This window comes from Aplidium turbinatum, chromosome 6 (genome assembly GCF_918807975.1).
Source record: "Aplidium turbinatum chromosome 6, kaAplTurb1.1, whole genome shotgun sequence".
NCBI lineage: Eukaryota > Metazoa > Chordata > Ascidiacea > Aplousobranchia > Polyclinidae > Aplidium > Aplidium turbinatum.
Window position 1 is genome coordinate 26,490,349 of NC_137477.1, and position 12,803 is coordinate 26,503,151.

At 37.3% G+C, this 12,803-nt stretch overlaps 1 protein-coding gene and 1 non-coding gene across 2 annotated transcripts; both read left to right on the plus strand.

Annotated features, from left to right (window-relative positions):
- Window positions 1-8,100: 8,100 nt before the first annotated feature.
- LOC145773056 (U6 spliceosomal RNA) lies at window positions 8,101-8,203 on the plus strand. The gene has a single exon (XR_014289474.1). It is a non-coding gene; the product is annotated as a U6 spliceosomal RNA (small nuclear RNA).
- Window positions 8,204-9,867: 1,664 nt separating this feature from the next.
- On the plus strand, window positions 9,868-10,702 carry LOC145772554 (ribitol-5-phosphate transferase FKTN-like). Its single transcript, XM_082584417.1, has one exon. The coding sequence runs from the start codon at window positions 9,868-9,870 to the stop codon at window positions 10,594-10,596; it is 729 nt and encodes a 242-aa protein (XP_082440543.1). The 3' UTR covers window positions 10,597-10,702.
- Window positions 10,703-12,803: the final 2,101 nt, after the last annotated feature.

The window sequence follows — 12,803 nt, forward strand, 5'->3', positions numbered from 1 at the left end:
ACAGTAGCTGTGTGATATTGGCTACCAAGAGGTCAAAATTTAACGGCATTGTGTGTTGGAAGTGATAGATTTTCGGTCTTGGTTTTTGCCTATAACGGCACCTCTAGGGCAGGCAGTGGTAAGCAACCTGCGGCTCCGGAGCCGCATGCGGCTCTTTAGCTCCTCTGAAGCGGCTTCCCTCCAGATTTGACATGATTTGATATAGCCTATGCGTTCGACTATGATAAAAAAAAACAAAAAAAAACGTTGTTTACTAGTAGTGCAAGATGATGCAGCAATAAGCCAACTCTGATCGAGTGATGTTACGGACAATTTTCAAATCAAACGTCACATAAAACCGTTCTCTACTGAACTTGACGTCTTACGTCATATGGACTATTGCTAGAAATAAGCAAAGATTGCATCACCTTTGTCACACCTGTGAAGCATTACATCATCGTTAAATCTTGAATTACGAGAGATGGTGTAAGCCAAATTCAACAGGTGCTTGAATAGCTTCATAATGCTTATCATTATTACGTCACAGAAGATGGTTACGTGCGTTTGGAATATTGCAATCTATTCTTGTCATTTTAAAGGGGTATTAAAGGAAAAACCTGACTTGGCGATTTTCCACGTTCTTTGTGTTTAACATGCTACCATAAAACGATTTTCAATAAAATTTTGCCCCATTGCGGTCTGACCACCATTGTGGGCGTGCTGTTGTCAGAGCTTTCAAAACGAGATTGGCCTGAGCAACGAAGCGTGCGACTGTAAAGAACGTCATAAAGTCTACGTCATAAAGTCTAGCAATCAACCGATCACGCAATAATTGTTACTGCGGGCGATTTGACTGTAGGCTATGTATGTATTTACATCAAAACAGCACATTTTAACATCAAAACAGCAGACAGTTTGCTCAAAACATCAGATTGGTAACGTGGCTTTTGTTATTGCTGGACTTTATGACGTATTCTTGAGCTGTGTTTGCACGTTTTGGTCATTTTGAAAAAAATGAAAATAAATGAAACACTGGACTTTGGGCCTTGCCAGCGCCATTGAAAACAAATTTTTTTGGGTAATTGTTTTTGAAATGTATTCTTGAATGTTCAGTTTACTCATTTTAATGCTTAATTCCGGTTTGAAATTTTCCTTTAGTATGCCTTTAAAATTGTTGCTTGAAAAGTTGGTCGCATATTAAACTGTTTTGCTTAGTGCTTACCAGCTGGACGAAATTTCCGTCTTTATCCAAGTAATTTGTTTAGTAGTAATTTGTTATGCCCTCAAGTTTTAGTGGGTATGGTGTTACCTCCATTCTTCGACAGCCTTGAGGCTATTTTTACAGAAATACAATTCTTGAATAGATGTTTTCAGAAGAGTGTTTCTTTTCGGTCATTGCATACAGACGAACGGATCCGGAAATCTTATGTTACAATTTCCCACGAAGAGATTATGGTTTACCGCTGTGACCAAGTGATAGGCCTACTCTGTCAGAAAATAATAGACTTTTTTTACAATTTTTGTTATTCAAGTTTTGACTTTATCAGGTCAGTTTACAGCGTTTGGCGTGAACACTGAACAGCATACCCTTTTTTATCAGTAGCCATGCACAAATAAAAAAGAGAAAAGTTTTAGACGAAAACAGAAATGTTACTCAGCATGGACAATTGGACATAAACATGAACTTTGCATTCAATGCAAATGATGTTGGCATATATGCATGCTTAATAGCCTATGTGGGAAAAAATCCTAAAACAAATGACTTCAAAAGGCACTGTCAGAACAGCCATAGAGCATTAATTTTGCTGCACATTATCCCATTTTGAAGATTAGTTAAAGTAGGCAGTATTGGAACTTATGCAAAGATCGGAGCAGAGTAAGGAAGCTTTCAATAACTGGATAACAGCCCCATGCCACACCAATGCTGCTAGTTTTGTGGCAGGTCAATAGATTGTTAAGCGAGGAAAGCCGTAGGCTACACAGATAGAGATGACGGCATAAAAAAGAATTGTTCGGTAGCAAAGAAACTGTGGTCTGATCTACTTGAAACACATATATTACGTTTTGTGGCTCTCAGCAAGTCATATCTGCCAAAATATGTAACAGAATAGCTCTTTTGTTAGAAAAGGTTGCCGACCACTGCTCTAGGGGCAGGGGCGCCGGAAGCGGGGGGGCAGGGGGGGGGCGAATGCCCCCCCTGCCCTCAAATTTTCTGCAGATGGAGGGGCAGGGGGGGCAATGGTGCCCTTTTAAAGTCATGTAAGCTACTGCACATTTTGCAATATAACAATTTCTGCTATTCGCTTTTAGCCTAATTATAATCTTTCATTTTTGCCTCAAAATAATATTTACGGCACAAAATTTTGCAACACAGTACAGGCCTTCAACTCGTTTTTTTTTCGGCAGCCATCGTGGCCTACCGGGAGCTTCTTCTCGGCGGCCAAATCTGCGTGCTTGGAGGCCAAAATACAAAATAAAAATAACAATAGCACAAGTAAATAGAATTAAACTTGCAACAATGCTAAAATGATCACTTAGCGTTGTTGAAGTCTGGGCCTGGGCGACGTCCTAAAACAGAATCGTTGCACCACGCAATAACTGCTTTATCGGGATTGTAATCCAGTACTATTCAAACGACACTCGCACGAGTGTCTCCAATGTGGCTGATTTTATAGAAGTTTGCCACTCCCCTAGAATTATTTTTAGCAACGAAAAACAACGTTCGACATGACTGTGTTGACGATGACGGCAAGGTAATAAAATAAGTATTTCAATGATTAAAACATTACTTGTAGGCTTTAACTGCCGTTTATCAGAACTGACGATGCACTAGCAAGTGCGAAATATTTTTTCTGTTGCATCGACTGACATCTGATCCCTGTTGCCTTAAATTAGCAATTGAGGTTTTAGCTATTTCAATGATGTACATTACTAAAAGACATTACTAAAAGAAGCATAATTTTTGCAAAATATAATCAAAAAATGTTTTCCCCATTGATGTCAACTAACTTAGTTCTCCTTTTTAACAACGGTTCAATGTCCGACAACATCGAATCGACATAAAAACGACAATATTGCCAGTCGATGTAAATTAGCTCTTTGGATTAAGACTTTGTTAAAATAAACGTCGGGAATTACAAACAAGATTTACAGCGCTGGCGATCGCAGATGGATAATGGATATATTCCATCAATAACAAATATTTCCCGCACAATGCAACAGTGGTGATTATGACGCGCTGACCTAATTTTGCGTCACTCTTTGATAGTACATATGTTCGACAGTTAATCCACGATCATTCTATTACGAAATTAAATAATTGGCTAAAAGAGACCGGCAGCCAAACTTGGCCGATTGAGGAGGTAGCACCGGCGGTTCATTCAAGCACTACTTAGCGGCCATGGCCGCAGTCTGCTTTAAGGCTTGACAGTAGGTTACATCATTATAACATAGCATGATGCCCTTCTTTGTATACCGGGTTATCATTATCGCTATATCTTATCTTAAAACTTAAAAAAAAATTGGCCTTTTATTAAACAAAAGTGCCCTTTTTTTGTAATCTTGCCCCCCCAGTCAAAAATCGTTCCGGCGCCCCTGTCTAGGGGATTGCAAAAACTGACGTTATAGCCGAATTGACGTTATAGAGTATAGACGAACTACCGCAAACTATTCCAAAACTGTATATTGATTAAAGAAAGAGGTGTATAATCCAGTCAGGTTTACTGTGTACCACCAAACTGACAAAAGTCACGCAGAAAATGCAGTAAACAAAGAAATTGTTTAATAAAAATAACCAACAGCGAAAGGTACAGGAAATTTGCGCAATACAGCTCGGTACATACAGTAGGTCAGCAGCTGTAGAGCTGCTTTTTACACGTGATAGTTTTTCACGCGGGAAAAAAGTTAATTCAGTTAATTAAAGTCCCTTGTGCGAACGACGTAGCAAAATAAGGGGAAGACATTTTGCAAGCAGCAGCGCTAGCTCGATTAAAAAACTGACCGTTCGTGGTGAAGGTGATGGCTTAAAGTGACGTTATAAACGAACTATAAGCTAAATCAAAAAAATATTATAAGCTAAATCAAAAACAGGAAGCTTACAGACTATCTACATCTGTTCATATGATGTTCATATGATTTTACGCAATGCTCAAAAAACAAACAAAATACTTTTAAGGGCATATTGCTACGTAATAGCCTGTGTAAAACGGAAGCTGCTGATTAGCATGCTCGCCCATACGCAGTCGTCAGCAGGACCGCCACACTCTTGGGCATGATTGAATGGCGAGGAGTGACCGGGACACGAAGTGCAGGGATGCACGAAGTGTTCACTATTGATTCGTTTATTGACTTATTTTAACTGAGTAGCGCTGAACGACAGAATCAAACAAGAACACCGAATGAAAACACCACAACAACTAATGATTCCACCACCAGAACTCAGTACAATGCGCTGTCGTCCTACAGTATATGGTTAGCTTGACTGCAGAAATTAAGAATTCTTCTGAGTAATACTGAGTAAAACTGAATACCGCTAAGTCAGATTAAGTAACAGAAGTGAGTCAGGAATCATGGTTATAGTTGCTTAAGAAGGATCCTACTTTTGACTAAGAAAGCGCTACTGTGAGCATTGCAAATACTGTACACAACCATACAATGTAACATAACGGCAAATCTACGTGTCCATGAAGCACTAGTCAGAATGCGATTAGGCATTCTTCCAAAAATTCATTGCTTACAATCCCTTAAATTCTAAGCGAGACGCAGAATTGCGCTAAAGCCCTCGGTATTTGTACAAATCAAGTGGATTCCAGCGAGCGTGACGTCAGAAAGAGTGCTCGGGCGCTACACCTACAACACACTGTAGCAATTTCATTGCCAACATCAATGGTGATTTTTCTGGTCAGTGGTCGATTTAAATTTAAGCACGATTGCAATAATATCTTTTGACGTTTTACCAACATGGCCATCCGGTATACCATGGGTGAGAATCGATCGTGTGATCATAGCATCCCTCTTGGCACACGATTTTGCCAACACAATTACGCGATCGAGAGTGTCTCGAGGTTCCACAGGTGCGTTACAATCAGTGAATCCAGTCCATTCTCTTCACTAGTCCTTCAAATTAAACTCAAACATGTCAAAGTCAGTAATAAGTTGTGTTTCACAAATCTACTTCTTCTATCGAGTCTTCTAAATTTGGTTGATAAACCACAGATTGACACATTCTTTTGCGACAGATTTATATATTGAAAGGTCCCATTTGCTGCACAGGGTGGTAAGATCGGGGCACACAAGAAGATGGTCCTCTGTTTGGGGTTTGGTACATGTAACTGGGCTCGTGTTGTAGCCCCACTTTACCATTGCAAATTAAGTACAGCCCCTGGGTCGGAGTCGATTCAAGGATTTCCATTTTGCCCAGGGGTTCAGGGGGCGCCAGTAACTGGCAAAAGCAGTGGTTGCAAAATATGTTGCAAGAACTAGTGGTGCGGTACTGATGAGTCCAATTTCATGGGAGAAATACGTGTCTATAGCTGAGTTCTTGCTACACTCGACTGCCGAGAAACACAGCTTTTGCTGTGTTCTGTGTAGTCATGAAGTACAGTTCAGACACTCCAAACTACTACAGTGTGTATACAGCTTCAGGCACTCCACGCAGTCAAATCTTTTGGAGTAAATAATAAAAAAACAAAACAAATGTGATCGCTGCTGTATTATTTTGATGTTTCCTTTACCCAACACTAGTTTGTAATACTGTATATCAGGGGTCACTAACCTTTTTTGCATGAGGGCCACTTTGGCACTAAGGAGAGCTGTGGCGGGACGCACTAATAAAATTTTAGGTAGGTGGACTCTTATGCTAGAAAAGAACGCATTTCGTACCCAGTATCCAGCGTTACATATTGTTCATATCTATGTTAGAATACCGCAGCAACAAAATTATTCGAACAACGCTACTGCCAGGCCAAGCTCCTTTTACAACACTTTTGACTTTTTTAGCAATGCCTAATGAACGAGGCCATTTGTTGTGCGCACTTATAACGAGGCGAGACAAGCGGTTTCATCAGAATATTCATCGCCAAGCAAGAGTGGTGTTGTCACTTCGCTTCACAAAAGACTTTATCTTGTAATTAACAATTTCAATAAACAAGAAAATGTTTGACACATCGCAATACAGGCAACAATAGTGACCTGCAAACATATCAGCGAAAAATAGGCTCCAATAACAGGGAAAAAGAAACCAGGCACCATGAAGCAAACGCTTGTGGAAATCACCGAAAAATCGTAATGCTATCGTAATTCATGAACAGTCTTCCCTCTAAAAAAGCAATGAGTTGGTTTTTCATCCTTTTTGTGAGAGTCTATAAAGCCGTCTTTCTTTTATTATAGACAACTGTCACTTGCGGACTGCGGTGCTTATCAGCGTGGCAAGAATTTCGCGAGTAAAATACAAGAAGAATGCGGGTGTAGAATGTTACGTATGAAAATTTTTTTACATCCTTTTGAATACTTATAAACCTATGCAGCAAAAGTTACACCAAAAAAACAGACAAGTTTGCTTCTCGAAAGCCGATTTATTAGATTTGTGTGACAAAATGAAAATGTGATGTGATAACTGATAATGTCATAAAAAATGTGACAAATCAGGCAATATCTGCAGGCAGCCATGCCTTAACTTTTTTCAGAAAAAAAAGGATCAGCTTTAAAGAAATCATAAAATTACTTGCACGAAATATAATTGAAGGTCCCATTGTGGCCGCATCATAGTCTTAGATTAAAGTCATTCTACATTTGCACTCACATAAGTTGTAAGTATCCATGCCACGATTTATTTTGAAACAGGCTGTATGTCATGCATAGTGCACTTTGGATTATTTTTCGATTTGCTTCGCTTGACAAATTAGCCAAACTATTAAGTTGGTAATCAGCAACGTTTACAAGCGTCAGTACAAAATAGATCTGGGTACAATAATAATTTATTGTAAAAGTGTGAGAACCTTAAAATGTAAATATGTCAAACTCTTTTGCAAGTTTTTGCATGTTTTAATGTTTCGTTTCTTAGTGATTTACTCTATTTTCTTATTTTTTTTTATTTTGTCCAATTTTTCATTTTCATAAATTGGTTGATCAGATCTCCTCAAATGAGGAAAATTTCTCACAAGTGGATTTGCCGTTCCACTCGCACTCATCGCTGACCATTATTTGGCTTTTAAGACAATCGCAAAGCAATGTAGCCTAGTATGTTTCAACGAACGTCTATGATTGTTTAGAACAGGGGTGGGGAACCTTTTTAGTATTGCGGGCCACATAAAATAAGAAATAACACAGGCGGGCCACTAAAAATTTCGAAATTTTATGTACAGATAAAAAATGCAGCGAAGTAGACAATGACTTGTTTCACTTTCACAGCTAGTGGGATGGCTGAAAGTTTTTATTTTTGGTGAGTTGTGTGATGTCTGCTGACACGGAAAATGTTGCAACTCTTAACTGCATCTCCACGTTTTTATCAGTAGGTCTGGAGCGAAGCCGACGTTTTGTTAGATTCAATTTGGAAAAAAACTGCTCGCAACGGTAGCCTATAGGTGCTTCCAAACAGAGACACATATTTCAAAGCATGTTTCCGCATGACTATGATGGATTAACTAGTCATAGAAGGCTATTCACAATATACCGAGAATGCAGAGCCTACTCTTTTTTGAGCTGTTGTTTCGATATATTTTGGGTAAAGAAATTTTGAAAATGCAACATGCTGATTTATAGAGCGGTCCGCAGGTTCCCCACCCCTGGTTTAGAACAGCAGATCAAATAGTACGTCAATGTTTTTTTGAAAATCTATAAATCAGCATGTTGCATTGGTACAGAAATGGTTGGAAATTGCGAAAATGTCACATAACAATGAAATCCTGTTTAAAATATGAGCAAGAAAACTGAAAATGTAAAAAAAGAGGACATTTGAGCATTTTTGGGTGTCCTCGGAGGACAATTTATTTTTCTTCAAAAAAGAAGACAAATCCTCTTAAAAGAGGACATATGGTAGTCCTATTTATTATAGACAACTGTCACTTGCGGTGCTTATCAGCGTGGCAAGAATTTGTTGATTAACAACATTTTGCAGTAGGCTACTTGCTTTGGCAGTACATATACTAAAATTGGAACAATACAGAGAAGATTAGCATGGCCCTTGCGCAAGGATGGCACGCAAAATCGTAAAGCGTTCCATATTTCTTTAAAAAAAAAAACATTTTGTAGTAGCCTACTAAGCTAAATATTTTCATAATATAATCAGAAAAAGTATTTAAATTTATATATAATATTTTGCCAATTTATTATAAATTGAGTTGGCACACCGACCTATTTTGCTAACAAGAACTTGCATAAAGAGAACACTGCTCGTGAAACACAATAACGGTGAAACGCATACTAATGTTTACATGACATTTGCAAACTTCAAATAAGCAACCCTATATGTTCACAGACAATTTCGAAGTTCGAAAACAGACGTTATAATCTGATTGGTCGGTCGGTGGAATCGTATGTAAAGCGAAAATATGCTTCCCGGAAAGTATTTGTTGCCTTTGCGCGCTTTAACTCCTCAAGAAAAGTATTTTTGGTTATACTTGTACGCTGATACCTTCCGCGGGCCGCAGCGACACAGCGTGGCGGCCAGTTGGTGACCTCTGCTGTATATGATCTCGTTGAGCTTAGTTCATCCTCTGTTCAACGTGCTTGTTCTTGTAAAAGAACTGCTTTCATGTATAATATCAAGGTCAATTAAATTTTCTCAAAGTAATCTTTAGAAAGTAGCTTGTCCTTGATTTTTGTTGATCGGGGTACCATGGATTCTAAAGTCTAGGCCCTTCTGCTTTTAGATAGTGCTGGCTTCACTGAGCGCCATCAGTGTCACAATAGTGCTCATTCCTTGGCCCGAAATTGCTTCGTTTTGATACATTTAATTTCCTCTCAGCAAAGGTACAGGGTGGCAGGGTGGAGTTTTTAGGATGGAACTCCTTTAATCATGCATTTTAGATCTAAACTGTGTTGTATTGCTAAAAAATTCTCAAGGCAAAAAAGCATACACAGTGTGTTATATGCTATTAAAGTATTTTGTTTGTTTTCTTGGTCGATCTACATGTGCTTGTTTTCGCTTTAAAAACATAGCGATTTACAAGCCATAGGAAACAGATTGCAAAACTTGTTACTTTACTTCGAGAAAAATAATAGACAAAAATACAAGCAACCAAACCAAAAACAGGAAGCTTAGAGCCCATTTAAGTTACAATGTCGAGTTAATATTTTCATTCCGCGTTGGATATAATGGTGAACTGTTGTAGATAATTTGTATAATGCATAAAAAAACACCTAGCAACGAGATATGAAAGAGCAACTGGTTGAAGCAAAGGAAACTATAAGAACCAGTATCGTGAAAAGTAAAACATGGTCTAAAAATAGTGAAGTCAATTTTGTGCATCTAGTTTAAGATATAAAATTAAATACAGCTTGTTTTTAAGAACGATTCTTTAAACTAGCTTCTATGGTGGCCCAAGAAAGTGTCTAGGTAAAATCAGGACTTGCTGAACGCAGACTACATGAATTTTATCAAAATCTAGTGATTTTGTTTCTGTTATTAAATTAGTGACCCACAGTTTTGTTGGCGATTGCATTCTTAGGTTTTCATCAAACTGTTGCAGAGTTGCCAGTTGACATGTGTCGATAATTAAAACATTTTGCATACTACCATGAAAACTTTTCTGAATCAAATTAAAACGAAGACCTGTTCCTATTGCAGGAAAATTTTTTCTTCGATTAATCAATCAATTATAGTAGCAAATTGAAATACTGCAAATTAAAGTTTTCATATAATTGTTTCAGGAACACAACTTACCACTAAAAATGAAAATATTTCAAAGTAAAAATGCAATAGTGCTGCTTACTGCCATTGGCTTTTTTGACTTTGTTGCTCCTGCCTTTGTAAAGGAAAATAAAAGTTTCTCCTTTATAAAATGCGATCATGAAAAAGCAAAACAATACAAAGCGAATCATGAGCTCTCTTTATCACCTGAGGAAAGAGAGTTCAAAATAAAAGCTATGAAAATGATAGAAAAAGCAAAAACAGCCTTGGATGCATCAAAGACACCATTTTGGTTGAGCAGTGGAATTTTATTGGGCTGGTATCGACAATGTGACATCATTCCTTACACCACTGATGTTGATTTGGAGATACTAGCTTCTGACTATGACGAGAAAATAGTTCACGAAATGCTAAAGGTTGGATTTAAGTTACAATATCCTTTAAACAAAGTAACTGCGAATTTTCCATTGAAGTTTATTGGAAAAGAGAATATAACACTGGATGTATTTCTGGTACCCGAAGAAGGAAATTACTTTTTGTACGATGGAGTCCGCCTCATTGACGAAACACAAGCCAATTTGATCGAGAATTTTAAAGAATTTGATAGGTTCAAAACTAAACTTCCCAAGTTTGAACTGTGCTGGACCGAATTTTTGGATATGAAAATACGAGTTCCTTGCAAGCCTGAAATATATCTTGAAGCAATGTATGGCAGAAAATGGAAGCTTCCTGTAAAACGATGGCTCCAAACTAAAAGACCTATTCAATAGAGTGTCTACAGAAAATAAATCTGAATATTCATTATATTCAAAACTGCTATTTTGAATCTTCTTTGAAGGCTGTGTTTGATGAACAGTTATAACATTCTTGTGCGATATATCCTAAAAGTGTCCTTGTAAAGTTTTTTTTCATTTTTTGATTTGAATAAAGGCGTTCAATTGAACATGTACATTTTCTGTGTGGTATGTTTGTACCAATTTTACTGCTTTTAATGCATTTTTTATCAAAGCAAATTTGATTGGGGAATTGTTTTAAACTTACTTACACCGTCTTGGCATAATCCTTTTCGTTGCCCATTTTTTCTGTATTCTCGAATCTAAATAAGCTTGAACGTAAATGTCTCTTGAACCGGTTAAAAACTATTTTATAAGGGAATACTTTGAGACCAGCTAGAAAATAATGATAAGTATAGCACGCAATCGTTGTTAATTCTATTGAAATGTTTCTGAATAATTTCCCACCGGTTTTGCTCGGACATAAAAATGTTCTTTGTTAAGTCAGATCTATACACAAATGTGTAGCCTACACGGACACACTATATTAATCTCCTTTTAATAAACAGGACATTTTGCGACAATTTCTTTAATTCTAATGCTTTGACAAATAAATTAAAATCATTTTTTCATAAATGCTCACCAGGTGAATATTTGTTTCGCACATATTTTGTGCCTCGCATCTATAATATTGCTAGATAGGCTTATAATTAATTTTTCTTGTTTTAATCGTCTTGAAGTGGCGATGAATCCTGAATGATTTAACCTTCCAGACAACACCACAGTTGAAGACCGATGGGCGACACTCCGAGATGATATCATTAACGCAAACATGTATGGATGGAAGATTTTTCAATCTTGGTCGCTTCCGTGCAAAGTCGAAAACCACTGCCGCTCCAATCCATGAGCTGCAGTTTTGCTGATGACAATACCATACTTGCTCGTATTCCTGATGATCTTCAAACGATAACCACTATTGACAATGACTCTGATGAGCATGTTAAGATGGAAATTAACACTGATTAAACCATAATACTCAACCAATCACCACTTGGTTACAATTTCCCGCGAACCAACATCAATATCAACGAAAGGCATCTGGTTGAATAAGACTATTTCTCTTACCTTGTTAGCTTACACTTCAAAAAAAGTTTAGGCCTACGTGCACAAGAGATTGTACTTTAATGATTACAATTAAATGGAGCAACAGTTTGATACTTGATGACATCCGACAGTTTTTATACAAAACTTACTATTTGAGACATTATGAGAATCATTATTTCATAATCCCTAATTGATCACACTGCCTAGTTTGCTTGTTTGTTGTTGCTTTGTGCTTACCATGAACATTTTTTTTTTTGGTCTGCAACAAAATTGTAAGAACAATAGTACAGTCTATTTACTGGATTAGTTTTACGTTTGTGTGTATCATTTTAAGCTTTGTGTTTGATAAGAAATATCAAGAATTATAACCGAGATAAGAATAAAAGAGGATAAGAGTGTGAACGAGATTGTTTTGCCATGATATCTACAGCAATAACAAGAAAAGATGTGTTGCCATGCAGTAGCGGATCCAAAGATGAAGGCACTCCAAAACTGAGTAACTTCTTGGTTTTACCACACTTTTCTTGCTCACTTTGCCTGCTTAATCACGTTACAGCAAAGATTTAATCCAACTAACGACATAAAGGGATGCGTCGCTCTGAGAAGTCATTGGAGAAGGGGAAGTGGGAAGAAGTTTAGTCACAATTCTTATTTAGCTATAAAGTTAGAAGGCTGGCAAAAAATAATGTTTAAAATCTCTCTTCGTCCAAACTGTTTACATCTTCTCTTAATTAACAGTAGTTATTCAAAACGTTGTTAAAAATAAATCATTAAATTACCAACAACCAACTTCAGTTGTGTCAGACATTATTACATGCCAGACACTGTTTTGGACACAACATGTTTTGATCTTCATGAAGCCAAAGCTGTTACGTCAAACATCTACAGAAACCTAGTTTTTGATTGAGGATTTTAATTAAAAGTATAAGTCAAAGTATGTAAGTAAGTATGTAAGTAATTTAAAGAAAGTAAGTTAAGGTACTGTATAAACAAAGTATGCGTCGCAAGAAGAATTTTTAAGCCAAAAAATTACTCAAAAATGACAAAAATCGCCAAAATTTTTCAAGATTTTCTGAGGGTAAAACTCAAGACGTCTGGCT

Bases quoted from the DNA above. Each gene is read 5' to 3' on its own strand.
- LOC145772554 (XM_082584417.1), top strand. From the start codon at position 9,868: ATGAAAATATTTCAAAGTAAAAATGCAATAGTGCTGCTTACTGCCATT.